General features: G+C 43.3%; 1 protein-coding gene across 2 annotated transcripts in view; it reads right to left on the bottom strand.

Moving 5' to 3' along the window:
- Positions 1-13,965, bottom strand: part of LOC131109247 (piezo-type mechanosensitive ion channel component 2) — a 69,375-nt gene that overhangs the window by 37,686 nt on the left and 17,724 nt on the right. For both annotated transcript variants that reach the window (XM_058060993.1, XM_058060995.1), the window contains exons 4-17: positions 13,098-13,140; positions 9,717-9,879; positions 8,522-8,780; positions 8,235-8,448; positions 6,911-7,085; positions 5,763-5,885; positions 5,575-5,610; positions 5,217-5,331; positions 4,318-4,496; positions 4,011-4,241; positions 3,819-3,939; positions 3,551-3,744; positions 1,358-1,485; positions 1,049-1,222 (exon numbers count right to left, since the gene is read on the bottom strand). In XM_058060993.1, coding sequence (XP_057916976.1) covers positions 1,049-1,222; positions 1,358-1,485; positions 3,551-3,744; positions 3,819-3,939; positions 4,011-4,241; positions 4,318-4,496; positions 5,217-5,331; positions 5,575-5,610; positions 5,763-5,885; positions 6,911-7,085; positions 8,235-8,448; positions 8,522-8,780; positions 9,717-9,879; positions 13,098-13,140 — 2,155 coding nt within the window. The remainder of the gene's footprint in view (positions 1-1,048; positions 1,223-1,357; positions 1,486-3,550; positions 3,745-3,818; positions 3,940-4,010; positions 4,242-4,317; positions 4,497-5,216; positions 5,332-5,574; positions 5,611-5,762; positions 5,886-6,910; positions 7,086-8,234; positions 8,449-8,521; positions 8,781-9,716; positions 9,880-13,097; positions 13,141-13,965) is intronic.

The following is a 13,965-nucleotide window of genomic DNA, read 5'->3' as shown; positions in this document are numbered from 1 at the left end:
TTAAACTGGTTCTGTCCTCTTTGCTGCTGTGCAATGTACATTTTCTCACTGAGGGACGAATAAAGGTATATCTAATCTAATTTAATACGCTTGTATGCTTCACTGCTCTCCATTTTGTTGCATTTCTCTGGTTTCACTTTCGAGTTCAGTCTGTATAGTACAGCAAAAGAAATAGATGATATCAGCTTCTCAATAATGTTTCAGATTTGGGGGGGCGTGAAAACATATCTGTCCCCCAGAGAGAGCATGACAAAAGATAACGGAGAACCAGTGTACTATGCTATGTTGGGTTATCCATCTACATTACTACCCTCATGAGCTTCAGATAGTGACCGAAAGGAGTGTTCAGGGCATGCCCTGACCGGTAGGAGGCCTAAGGACATGCTGGGCAGTCTTCGACTATGTCTCTCAACTGGCCTGGGAATGCCTCGGGATCTGCTGAGAGGAGCTGGATGAAGTAGCCTGGGTGAGGGAAGTCTGGGCTTCCTTGCCAAGGCTGCTGCCCCCACGACCCAACCTCGGATAAGCCGAAGAAGATGGATGGATGGATGGATGTCGGGTCATGTTATGCTGGGTTCTGATATGTTACAATATGTTGGCTTAAGCCATGTTATGTTATGTCATGTTATGCTACAACGTTACATTAGACAATACAATATGATAAATAATATCATAATAATGTTATAGGGACAGGTCGGTACTAAGGTCAAGTAGTTTGCAGGGACAGACCAGGGGGAATGCCAGATTTGATAGACATACATAGGGTTGGTAGTGTGAAAAGACAGAGAAAGTGGGGAGACTTCAGGAGGTGGACCAGGATGCCGATGGATGGATGCCACACAGTGAACCTCTACCCACCTATTCATGATCAGATAGACACGCCCGCTGACTTTAGCGTGGCTGCGAGAGAGGAAAAAAAAGCAAGAGTGGCGCAGGAGAGATAGGAAGCAGGTCACAGAAAGAAGAAGGTAAAAAAGGACCCACAACCTCCACTCTACAGCGTCTGACTACACAACATCCAATCACGAAAGCACCATGACAGCCACACCTGTAGATGGTGCTCTCCTCTTTGGCCACCACTGCCTGGAGGTCGGTGAGCTGCAGGAAGCGGTCGTGGAAGTAGTGCAGGTGCAGGATGCACACCAGCAGGAAGGACGTGGGAATGAAGATCCTGGTGAACAGCTCCGAGACCGAGAACTTCTCAAGGCCGAGGTCCTTCAAGCTGCATAAAAGGAAGAAAGGCTGTCATGGTGTGAGGTCAATAGCAGTCAGATTTTGAATACATTCCATAATTGATCGTGACCTCTCGAATCCAATTTGTCAGGGTTAAGAGACGTCTCACGGACTTGGCGCTCACCTGTCTTTGTTGTCTGCCGTGTCGGGTCTGAACTGGAAGGTGTAAACGGCAATGAGCACCAGCATGGTGTACATCACCACCGACATCCAAAAGTACTTCAGGATTCTCCGCCACCACTCGTAATGCACCTACATTGGGAACCATAACTGTAAGCCGGATATATGGAGTCATCAACAATGAACCCTTCATGGCGACACGCTCAATGACACACCGCGCTCAAGGGGATGCAGGGTGCCTGAATTGCTTTTAGAGCGATTCAGTTATACAGCAGTCAATTTTTACGACATCCAGGCCATCGTTAAATGTGTAGTTTGGACCACACAAAGCTATAAAACAATGTAGGCAGCCATTTTGGATGCCTCAACGTAAGGTATGCTTGCACAATCTGAGGAGTATGAGGAGTATTGTTTCACCAAATACTAAATTAATTCATTTTCTACCACTTATCCTCACGAGGGTTGCGGGAGTGCTGGAGCCTATCCTAGCTGTCTTAGGGTGAGAGGCGGGATACACCCTGGACTGGTGGCCAGCCAATCACAGGGCACATATAGACAAACAACCATTCACACTCACATTCATACCCAGGGCTCGACAACAACGATGTACCGATGGCCCGGGGCAAGTTAAAACAAAATTCGGGCAAGTAAATCCAATCAGTGATAATCTCGCCGGGCAAGTGCACTTCGGCATGCCATACTGCCAAGAGTTTTTTTTAAAAGCGGTTCTTGTTGGGTGTTGGTAAAACACTGACTGCATAATTCCGGTTGTAATTTGCAAACCAATCCTTGCAAATCGGCTGCACGGCGGTCGAGTGGTTAGTGCGCAGACCTCACAGCTAGGAGAACAGGGTTCAATTCCACCCTCTGCCATCTCTGTGTGGAGTTTGCATGTTTTCCCCGTGCATGCGTGGGTTTTCTCCGGGTACTCCGGTTTCCTCCCACATTCCAAAAACATGCTAGGTTAATTGGTGACTCCAAATTGTCCATAGGTATGAATGTGAGTGTGAATGGTTGTTTGTCTATATGTGCCCTGTGATTGGCTGGCCACCAGTCCAGGATGTACCCCACCTCTCACCCGAAGACAGCTGGGATAGGCTCCAGCACCCCCGCAACCCTTCTGAGGAAAAGCGGTAAAAAAAGGAATGAATGAATGAATCTTTGCAAATCTTGAAATGGACGAATCAGAATTGTTTATTTAGACCGTGATCCGCATTCCACAGTCCGTGTTTTACCCACACCCGTTCTTGTTCGCGATCAACCAATCAGCGATCGTTTGACTAGGAAAACATCTATCATGGCGTCGTCTAACAACTTGTGAAGGAAAACACCAAAAAGTGATGAACCAGTGCCTCCTAAACAAGTATTTTATTAGCGGCAGCAAATCAAATGATGGCACAGGTGAGTGAATCACATTGCTGTGACAATTTGAAGTGGTCACAATGAAACACCACCGACTAGATCCAATACCAAGTGCTGATTTTGCACAAGCTACAAAATCTAGCGTTTCCATTTCTCTGTGTATTTTTCTTACCTTTGCTTCACAAATTATTGTTTGACCATTGAGCATTTGTTCTGGATTAAAAACACTTTACTAGTACACAAATGTTTCTATTCAATAATGTTTCATTGTGGTGCACAAAGTGCCTAGAAGTCTCTTGACAATCCAGATTTCCATGCAACATCATGATCTATGTAGGAAAACAACCACAAGAAATGATAATCATTTCATCTTTATTTGAGATTCTCATGTGATGCCACAAAAATTAGATGATATCATTATGGCTGTCTTTTCATTTTACATGGGGCAAGTTCGGGCAAGTAGTTCTCACCTTTTGTTTTTAATGTAGAGCCCTGATACCTATGGACAATTTGGAGTTGCCAATTAACCTAGCATGTTTTTGGAATGTGGGAGGAAACCAGAGTACCGGGAGAAAACCCACACACGGCGAGAACATGAAAACTCTGCGCAGAGATGCCCAAATCAAACTCGGGTCTCCTAGCTGTGTGGCCTGCAGGCTAACCACTAGTCCGCCGTGCAGCCTAAATTCTAATTGAACTTCACAAAGTGTCCCTCTGATGTACTCGTTCCTGATCCTGTCCATCCTGGTCACTCCCAATGAGATAATATACAATCTGAAACATTTCAGTGTAACAAAAAAAATGTAGAAATCATGAAGGGGCTATGCTGACGTACCTGATAGAGCGCCACACAGGAGAGGAACATCATCATGTAAATGATCTTGTACATGACAATGGTTCCCTCGAAGCTGACAAAGAAGAACATGCCACCGCAGATGTAAATCCAGTACTTGACCAGCAGCGCCATGACCATACTGCCAAGCACGTGCATGACGTCGTGCTCGTCCTCATGCTCAGACTCATCTTTCTCTATAAACACATTGCGTGTCAATCAAGACCTGCCGTCTGGCTTCACTCTTCTATGAGAACTCGTTTGCTTTCACCCTTTATCTTTTGGTCATCCACGTGAACATCTGAGAGGCCCGCTTCGTCGTCCTTCTGTTTTTCTGACCTCTCTGTGAGCGTCTGCCTCAGCAGCAACCAGAAGCTCAGCAGACATAAGACCTGTGAAGACATGTTATGTACACCTGGCCAATCCAGCACCATGATACATATATCCGTAAACAGGTCCAAACCTTGGAGGACAGCGAGTGAAACAGGTTTGTCTTCTCAACGGAGAGTCCTGGGACATGCGTAATTCCCTCAAAGCTGAAGATGTACTGCAGGACTATCAGCAGGTTGCCATAAGCCACCATGAAGGGTGAGGACAACATGGCATAGCGCCGTCGGTCGCGCACCATCCACAGCATGCAGGACCAAATGAGAAAAACAAACGTCAGCCAGGTGATGTAGGTGATGCTCCAGGCCTGCAGAAAACACAGAATTAACCACAAAGAAGTCAAGATAAGAAAGGAGATGATTTCAGAAGACGTGTGGGCTCACCATCATGGCGATGAGAGCGCAGATATAGCTCTGCTTCATGATGAAGTGGAAGACCTTCACCATGGCTCCCACTCCCCTTTTCCTTATGGCGTCCTCGTCTTTCTCAGACTTCTCCCCGCCTGCCACCACCCCGTCCTCTGGAGGAAGACTCACCTCATAGATGTCCATGTCCTCCTTTTCTGGTTGAAATAATGAAAATAGTGAGAGGTGCAATTTAATAAACCTTACATGCAATGAGACAAATTCATTCATTTCATTTTCTACCGCTTATCCTCACGAGGGTCGCGGGGGATGCTGGCGCCTATCCCAGCTGTCTTCGGGCGAGAGGCGGGGTACACCCTGAACTGGTCGCCAGCCAATCACAGGGCACATATAGACAAACAACCATTCCCATTCACATTCATACCTATGGACAATTTGGAGTCGCCAATTAGCATTGGGACCTAGCATTGGAATTTTTGGAATGTGGGAGGAAACCAGAGTACCCGGAGAAAACACACGCATGCACAAGGAGAACATGCAAAATCCACACAGAGATGCCAGAGGATGGAACTCGGGTCTCCTAGCTGTGAGGCTTGTGCGCAAACCACTTTTCCAAATCAAAGACAAATCAGTACAACCTAAAAATGGCTGTTCTGTTTGAAGAGTATGATGGTTCTTATACTATAGTTTCTATATTGACTATTGTGATGCTACACATGTCTTTCAAGTCTCTGATATGATGCTAGGTGGTTGTAAAGAGTAAATCATTGGTAGACTTAGTCAGCATTTGCATGGTTCAGATGTTCTGCATCTCTGGTGGCATGGCTAGCTTACTGTTGCATTTTTTGTGGTGTCAGTGTGCGTGCGTTTCTGGTTTTGGATCATTTCTCTGCTCGGAGCATTCTCATGGAGCTCACCTGTACAATTACCGCACTGGTCCGTTTTGTACTGCGGAGTGGAGTACAAGTCCGGATAGACGGGTCCGTTATCAGTGACAAAGTTGAAGGATGTTCCATTTGGGGCGAGAACAACCTGTCAAACATGGCATGTTAGAAGATGGGATGAGATGGGATTTTGGGGAAGAGAAATAGCATTCACATAGCATAGCGATTCACCACCCACTGACACAAAAAGGAAGAGGACATTTAATTCAGGAGCAAAGGAGCCCATTTTTGATACAGCTAGCTTTTGCATTTGATGGTGCCAAATGAAGTGTCATAGCACCCATGCAGGGTGGAACACAGTGAACAAACAGGGGAGGGAGGGCACATGTACCTCAGTTGTACTGATGCCGTCCTGGGTAGAGAGCAGCTAATGTTGCAGGAGAAAAGAGCAAACAAGGCAAGACGTGTTAGCATCAAGCTTTTCCTCTATTTTGCTATTCACTGTTAAGTGACTAGGGTGGAAATACTGTAATAATGTTAGAAATGATAGCATAACAACGCAAAACACACACATCGTACATTTTTCTCATCTGTTCCTTGCCGGGATTCCCACCACAACTGCCTCTTCCTGTTGGCTGAATTATTCGTCCCGTTTCCGACCAGTTCCTCCTCCTCCTCGGACATGGCTTCCTCCTTGTCACCCTGAAACAACACAGATAGTTGGCGTGGATGCCTCGTCTTTCAACTTTGAAACGCTTGGAAAAAGAACAACATTATTGATATCCCTTCTGTTTGTCTTTGCAAGTGCCAACATGGATGGGTCACAGTGATGGCAAAAAGAAAATCTGTGAAGATAACCATAGAAGCAGTCGGATATGGAACCAATAACTGTCATATACGAGGGATGCCAGTTTTACAGTTGTAACAGGTATTGTATATTATTCTTGATGTATTATGACTCATGCATTACCCTTGGCGGAGGTTCATAATTGCAATGCGGCAGTAAAACAGCGCAAAACACAAAAAGGAGACGTAATTGCAAAAAAAATGTTCGATTTTCTGAGAAACTTTTAAAAGGAATTAGTGGTAAAATTACACAAGGTCCACTATAATCTGGTTATCGAACTAGGCTGTCAACAGCGGATTTATGTGCTAATCATGTTTTATTATTAGCATCCTCCACACACACACACACACACACACTGCATACACAACTACTGTGTACAGAGTGATCAATAAGTCCTGTAAGGTTTACAAGAAAGTATTGACCTCACACAAAAAAAATGAGTAATCTATAATTCCATTACAGAGGAACAGAAGAGTAGCGCTTCAAGCTGTGAGGTGAAAGAAGATGTTTTCAACTCCGTGCACTGCCTGGTCCTCAAGGTGCAAAGGTTTTTGGACAAACTTGACAATTTTGGTGTATAAAAAGTCTATAGAGGATTTTGGGAAAAGGGAACGGGTCTGTTTTTGGGAACAGACTACAACATAAAATTGAAACTGCCCTCCTCCCTCTACGCTCATTGGTCTTTGCCAAGATTTGGCAACTATTTTTTTGAATGTAAAACTAGAATTCTCTGTAAAATGTGTTTTGTGTATCTGGATACACATTGTGTATCCTATACGGAATAACGTTTTTCATGTGATTTGGTTTTGGATGGACCCCACAAAACCAAGATTCCACTGTACTGACAAAAGCAAAGAAAGACCTTAGATGGAGGTCTTACCATCAGCTCCTCAACGGGCTCCTGCAGCCAGAGGCGGATGAGTGTGGCCAGTGTGTAGTAGAGGACCAGCAGCATGATGGGGTTGACGAAGTGGTGCCACTTGCGTTTAGAATTCCTGATCAGCTTCCACGTCCTGGTGCAGTCATTCTGGATGACAGGGGACATGCCGAAGTACCTGCAGGGACACACAGGATACATTCTTTTCTTCAGTAAACAGCTAACATGTTTCCTGAATGCTGGGGAAGGCCCGCAGATCATGTGGCTGAGGGCTTGAACTGGTGTGGAAGTCACTTCACTGTCCAGCCAACCTCATTCAGCAGCAGGCTGTCAGCAGGCCCAATTAGGAAGGGAGGTGGCCTGATGGGAGTCACACATATTTATGGATGCAAGTGTCCCTATAGAGTGTGTGATTATTTAAAAGGGAACTATTGTGCTTTAAACAAAGGAATAATACAGTTTCAGGTAATGAGGTTTTCGCATTTGGAAGTTTGGGATGGCTCAAAACGCTCGGTTTCAGAAGGCGTGGTCAAACTGCCCCTTTGTGATGTCACAGAAGAGCGGACAGTGTGTCCCATTTGAAATGCGGTTGAGAATGTTTCGTAAATATAAAACATATTAACTAAAACCAAATTACAATTACACCACCCAGAATTAATAAGACAAATAAATAAGATAAACAGAACAAGTTCAAGACTCTTATTTTGTGACTGCATGAATTGTTTCTTGAAATTGCTCATCTTGGTGCATTGTTTAAATTCCGTTCCATAATTTGATTCCACATACTGAAATACATTTTTGGCAAGTTTCATTTTTCCCAGAGATCATATTTCTCTTCTTCTGGAGAAAAGCATAAATGACATTTGCTTATTGTTAGCTTCATGCATTATTTTAGCTGTCTGAAAATTTGGAACATTTATTAAATTTTCAACATGGCTCAGGTGATAGAGTGGCCATCTCTATTTTTGTCCATTTTTGAGGGACACAGGGATCAGCGCCAGGAGGATTATAAAGTGGCTCACGAGCGGAACTCAGACTTTCACTTCACACTGTGAAATATATATTGCATTGCCGTGCATTGCAGTATTTAGGAGGGCAATGTCATGTGCAGGACTGAATTATTCTAATTAAAAACAGACACATTGGAGGCAATCCGGTATGTTTTCTCCCAGTATGTTTTCTCCTAGCTGTTAGCTAGTCCTCCCGCAACCTCTTAGGGTTGCAGCTTGGGCACTTGTGAAAGTAAGTGAAAGTGTGAAAACCTTGCCTCGTATACAGCATCAGGGATTCTAATTATTTTGAGTGATAACCAGCATCTACGACTGACCTGATGTAGCTGTCTTCTGGCACAACGGACTCCTGGAAGGACTGGAACTGGTAGAGGTAGAGGACGACCAGATGTCCGGCACTGAAGATGGCCATCAAGACGCACATGCAGCTGAAGAGCAGCGTGTCAAAGGTCCGCCGCAGAGACCACCAGGTGCACAGAAAAAGGAAGATGAAGAAATAGACTGCCGAGGTCAAAGATGGCAGCATCATCCCTACAAGGAACAAGCAGATAGTCGGACGTCTGTTTGATGGCAAACACAAGTCCAGCACGAGGCGAGCAGGTACCTGTTATTCCCAACAAGATGGTCACCACCACCTGACCCGCTGTGGTGATTAAGTTCCCGATGACTTCCTTCACTTTGGACGCAACTTCTGCCACCAGTCGCAGGATCTTCATCTTGGCGCTCTCCTTTTCTTCCTCCTCCTCCTCTTCTTCATCATCCTCCTGCCCATCATTCTCTTCATCTTCTTCGGCTTCGTAGCCTCTGTCAGAGTCCTCCTCCAAGAGGATGTGGTCTTCTAGACTCAGCTTCTCGTCTTCTTCCTGACAGGTTGGAAGCAACAACGGCACTGAGACAGTGGTGCTTTTTGATATAGGCCTTGGGCGCCATTAAGTGGAACCTTGTTTAGCATGTTTTTTGGTTAACACATTATTCATAGCACATTTTTGCCTCGGTTTGCATGCATTCTCCAGTTAGCGTGCAATATGGAATACAGGTTGTAATTATTTGGTGATTGCCTGCAACTATAGTTGGCCGGTAGGCTGCATCAGTTTGCAAAATAAAAGAACTATTGTGGTGAACAACGTTCACACCACTGCTGGTAGAAGATCAATCTTGCTGAGACTTCCTGAGACCATTCACCAGCCATCATGGGGGAGCACAACAGACACGTGTGGAAGTAAGAACAGCCCAGTCCTCGTTTTCTTTGTGGCTCTCTTTGCCCATAAAGTTCCTGACCCCTGCTTTAAAGGACATGTTGACCAGTCCTCTTCTACTGGATGATGCAGATTTTTCACTCCCTTTAATTTTAGTGACAAATTTGAGGAGTTGAGAACTGGGCGTTGCCTTATATCGTTGCAAGGAGGAAGGAAACATGTCATAGCCTCCAGTGTGCAAGAAGGAGGTTACGGGGTGCCGAGAAGAACGATGAAAATGACAGCAGTAGGAAACCTGAGCTCCTGGTACCCCCAGTGGGCTGTTTCAGAAGAATTCAGAGGATACCAACTTGGTTCTGTGCTAAGTTTACTGTGCTAATGACAACAATCCGCTATTGTAAGGCACTGGTGGCACAATTTGCTCCTTTTGAGTTTGATGTGCTTTACCACCTGGCCGCTCTAATATGGCTTCGGGTGGGATTCAGGTGGGGGTGATGAGGAGGTTGATAGGTGTATATCTCATTGCAATATCATTAGACAGCAGCATCCTTCTGTCTCGAGGTAAGCAGGGAATTACATAAAAAGGTACTGCAAGTAACGTACTTGGTCCTCTGCTTCAAAGTCGGCATTGTACTGCCCCATGTCCTCAGGCGGCCTCTTCTGGATCAAACTGCGACACAGCATCCAGATGGCCACGCCCGCCATGAACATGCCGATGTCCGGGATGAACACTCGGATGCCGTTCACGGCATCAGCACCGATCACACTGGAAACAAAAGAACACACACTGGCTACACTGAATCACAATGCATCCTAAAACTGGAATTCTGCAGTGTTCTGTGTTCTGCAGCCATCATATACGTCAATACCTGTTCACAAGCATGCTTGGGAATCTGTCTGTTTTATTCACATTTAATGTGTGTTGAATTATTTTGTTTTTATGTGCAACACCACCCATTTTAATGACAACGCATGCAGCTGTAACGAAGTGCATAAACACATATATACTGTACATACGTATATACGAGGTCATTATAAAGATAGTAAAGTGGAGTTTTCAGATATGCATCATTTTTGCAGCCAGGCAATGTATATTTGTAAGATCAGCAGTTGGACACGTCTCCTCATAGCTCATATCCAAATGTTTGTGCGGGAAGAGAAAGCTGATCGGTTGCCATGGCATCAACGGTAGCAGCAAGCTTGGCATGCTTGAGTGGGATTTACTGGGGCTGTGTGAGGACAATCTTTACGAGGTGGCATGATTGCGTGCAAGTGTAAACAAGTCCAAAAGTGACTGAGAGGTTTCCCCAAAACCCTTTAAATGTTGCTTCTGAGTATCAAAAGTAATTCCAGGTTGACATGTCCAGTAAAAACAATACATCCCGAATCTGCATTTCACACCGTGCGCTAACCTTCATGAAGGTGTTGACAAGAAACCAAGAACAAACAACCGTAAGTTCCAGTGTATAAGCCACACTAAGAACATTTAGAGGAAAAAACAGATTTGACAGGAGCCAATCATGAGCTATGAAAACAACTCTATGAGCTTGGAAACTGATAAGAAATGGCAGGAGGTCATTACTCAATGTAACAGTCTGACTCCCAATGTCATCTTAGAAAGAACACTGTATCCATCACAAAGCAACTTAACATTCAAAAGGTAATAAAAATAAATATACAAAAATGTACCAATATGGGTTTAAATGAAGTTTTCCCATAATGCATTTCAATTAAGCAAAGCATTTCATTAGAACACAAGCGGTATTAAAAATTGATAGATGGAGGGTGTTCCAATACTGCCTCTGTCCAGCAAAGGGAGTCAGAGAAGCCCAGAGGGAGGCTGACAACATTGCAGAGTCCTGGCAGGCACCAATGAATGAGTTGCTCTGACGCAATGCATCATGATAAAACTTTCTTTTTATTTAATATTGTATTGGTACATGTTTGTATATTTCTCGGGTATAGCATTTGAGTCAGACTGTTATATTGCTATACTGTTATACATAAGGACCTTGGGTCACTTGAAATGGTTGTGATTGGCACCGGCCATGATTCCAATTAGTAACGACTAGTAGTAGTTCTGAAGTAAAGGAGATGTCACAAGATTAAAATTATTCATAAATTAGCCGCACCGATGTGAAAGCCGCAGGGTTCTGAGTGTTAAAAAAAATGTAGCGGCCTCTACACCGGAAATTACGGTACTCACGCTGAACTGAAAAATCCAATAGGAAACATTTCAACATGCAAGGTTTAAGCTGTAATGCACATCAGTGCATCCTCTCATGTATGAAAGCCATGGAAAGCATCAGCAGTAGACAAGGAGTCATCAAATTTAATGGCTCTACTTACAAAAGTCATTATGCTGCATTATTGCATTATCATTAGCCATAATAAAACCTCTTATGCTGACATAATAACCCTTAAAATAATGTAAATATGTGGTATAGAAATGAAAACACCACACCATAGTCTTTACTGATCCTAAAACTCCAAAAGGTGAATGTGGGTGATGATGATGATGGCGCCTCTTCCGCCACTCTCGGGTGAGTAGTGGAAAAAAGGACGGGCCCGAGTTTGGACATTCATGTACTTTGGAAGCTAATAGGTTGATGGCACACTGAGGAGGCAGACACAGCGGCAGCCTAACAGGGTTTTGTCTTCATCAGGAGTCCACAGAGGGACCCGCTTAGGAGCCTTTAGACCGCAGATGGCAAAGTGCTCTTGGTCTTATTTAGCTTAAGAGAAACTTTGCCAACGATAACCATCTTTTAGTTAGTTTTGTACATTCAAATATGCTAAAAGGAATCCAATATAGGTCATTCCATGCAAAGTTACCATTACAAAACATCAACAACAATAATTTCATGGGGCCCTAGAATTGTGTTATGGCTAGCGGAGCAAATTAGCGTAATATCTAATAATACATCTGATGAATATATTTTATTAATGTCGAGGGCCACTAAAAAAAGAGCAGGCTGAAAATGACCCACTTTAGTAGAGCTGCAACAATCAATGGTTATCATCATTTTTCTTATTTAAAAATGTAAATATCTGATTTCAGCTTCTCAAATGGGAATATTTTGTCATTTCCATAGTCATACATGAAAGAAAAGCAATTAGCTTTGTGTTTTAGGAAAAAGATGATATTCAAGCACATCAGCTTTGACTTTGGAAAACACTGATGGACATTTTTCCTCTTGTGATATCTTGGGGGACCAAACCACTAACTGTTTGTGTTTGCTTGGTATTGATTTGTTGCATGGCCTAACCCATTACTCAATGAATGGAAACAACAAGCTTTAGAAGAATGGGCCGAGAAAAGAATGCTAAGTTGCTGCACATACACTTTTACTTATTTTTAACCTTTTTCAGCATTTTTACATATTCCTTAGCATTGCATAAGACAGCAGTATGTACTGTCATTTTTTTCCTACTTGCAAATTGATTATACTATTATCTTTTATTATGATTATTTATTTATTTTTACACACAGAACAAAATTACAATGACACAATTAAAGCAAAGTAAATATTTTTATATTAAGTGTGAACATGTCAAAGATATGGTGTGAAATCATCATTAGTAGTAATAGACAGAGAAAGGACTACGATTCCTTTTCAGACATTGCTGAAATAACCAGGTTAATGTTCCTTTAAGGAACTTATCAAGCATGTCTGAAGGTCATACCAATGATTTTGATGACAATCAAAAACGTTGCCATGCTGGAAGCTCATATAATAAAGTGTCTTCACATTGGCATTGCATAAGTATCCTCTTAGTGCTGACTCTCCTCGTCGCTTGGCATTAGTCACTCTCACAGTTATTGAAAATACATTGCTCAACTGTGAAAGGAATTTCTCATTGGGCAAGCAAAACACACCCTAACGCCAGACACACCCAGAAATACAAATAATAAGTCTTGAAGATGTTAATAAGGAAATCACCATTTGTGGTCAGAGTTGTTGCAAAAAAAGTCTTTCTTACCTCTCAAATCCAATTTGCCGTATGGATTTTTCCCATGAGGAACCTGCATGGGAAGATCAAGAGTCAAAATATTTGGTAAGCATTCTGAATTATGAATAAATGGTAGAAGCAAATTGATAACATACTCGCTAACATACTCTAACAACTCGCTCTGGAGTATAAGTCGTAGGAACAGCCAACCTATGAAAAAAACGTGTGACGTATAGTCCAGAAAATACGGTAGTTTTATTTTGCAAAATGGCTAAATGAAGTAAAAAAAACAAATAGGACATTCAGAAGAAAAAACGGAAAAAAAGAAAAGAATAAACTCATGTTTATCGCAACAATCCCTAACATGGGCTACTGTTGAAAACTCAACTCTGAACCCCCCTAAAATCACTTCCTGTCCGCGTCCCACTTGCTCACCTAGCACGGGAACACATTTACAGCAACACACACAAGAACAAGTCTTATATCTGTCTTGAGTTATGCGATAAATGAGCATAATAAATCCCCTTTAAAGTCAGAAAATTATGTTGCAGCTGAGTGCAAAACTTGTCTTGCACACATTTCCATGGTGGCACAGAACCCGGGAAGTTTAATACGACCAAACACAAGAAAGTCCCAAGGCATGATTCATTAGTTAAAACAGAACAGATGACCAGCCCCTGTTGGTGGTGAGTAAGTCGGGTTTAAACACTTCATTCAGCATCTCCAAACGCGCTATATTATGTTCATCACCTCATGCATAAAACGGTAACAGTAATGCGATAGCCAAACAACATCAGCAAATATCTGCACTAATTCCAACCCAAACATACGCTTCAAGTGGAGCCCCCGAGGCGGGGTGGGTGGGGACGGGAGCGGGGGTGTTGAACGACAACAATGA

Source organism: Doryrhamphus excisus, chromosome 22 (genome assembly GCF_030265055.1).
Source record: "Doryrhamphus excisus isolate RoL2022-K1 chromosome 22, RoL_Dexc_1.0, whole genome shotgun sequence".
Classification (NCBI taxonomy): domain Eukaryota; kingdom Metazoa; phylum Chordata; class Actinopteri; order Syngnathiformes; family Syngnathidae; genus Doryrhamphus; species Doryrhamphus excisus.
The sequence above is the reverse complement of the archived record's forward strand: the minus strand, read 5'-3'. Positions and strand labels throughout refer to the sequence as shown.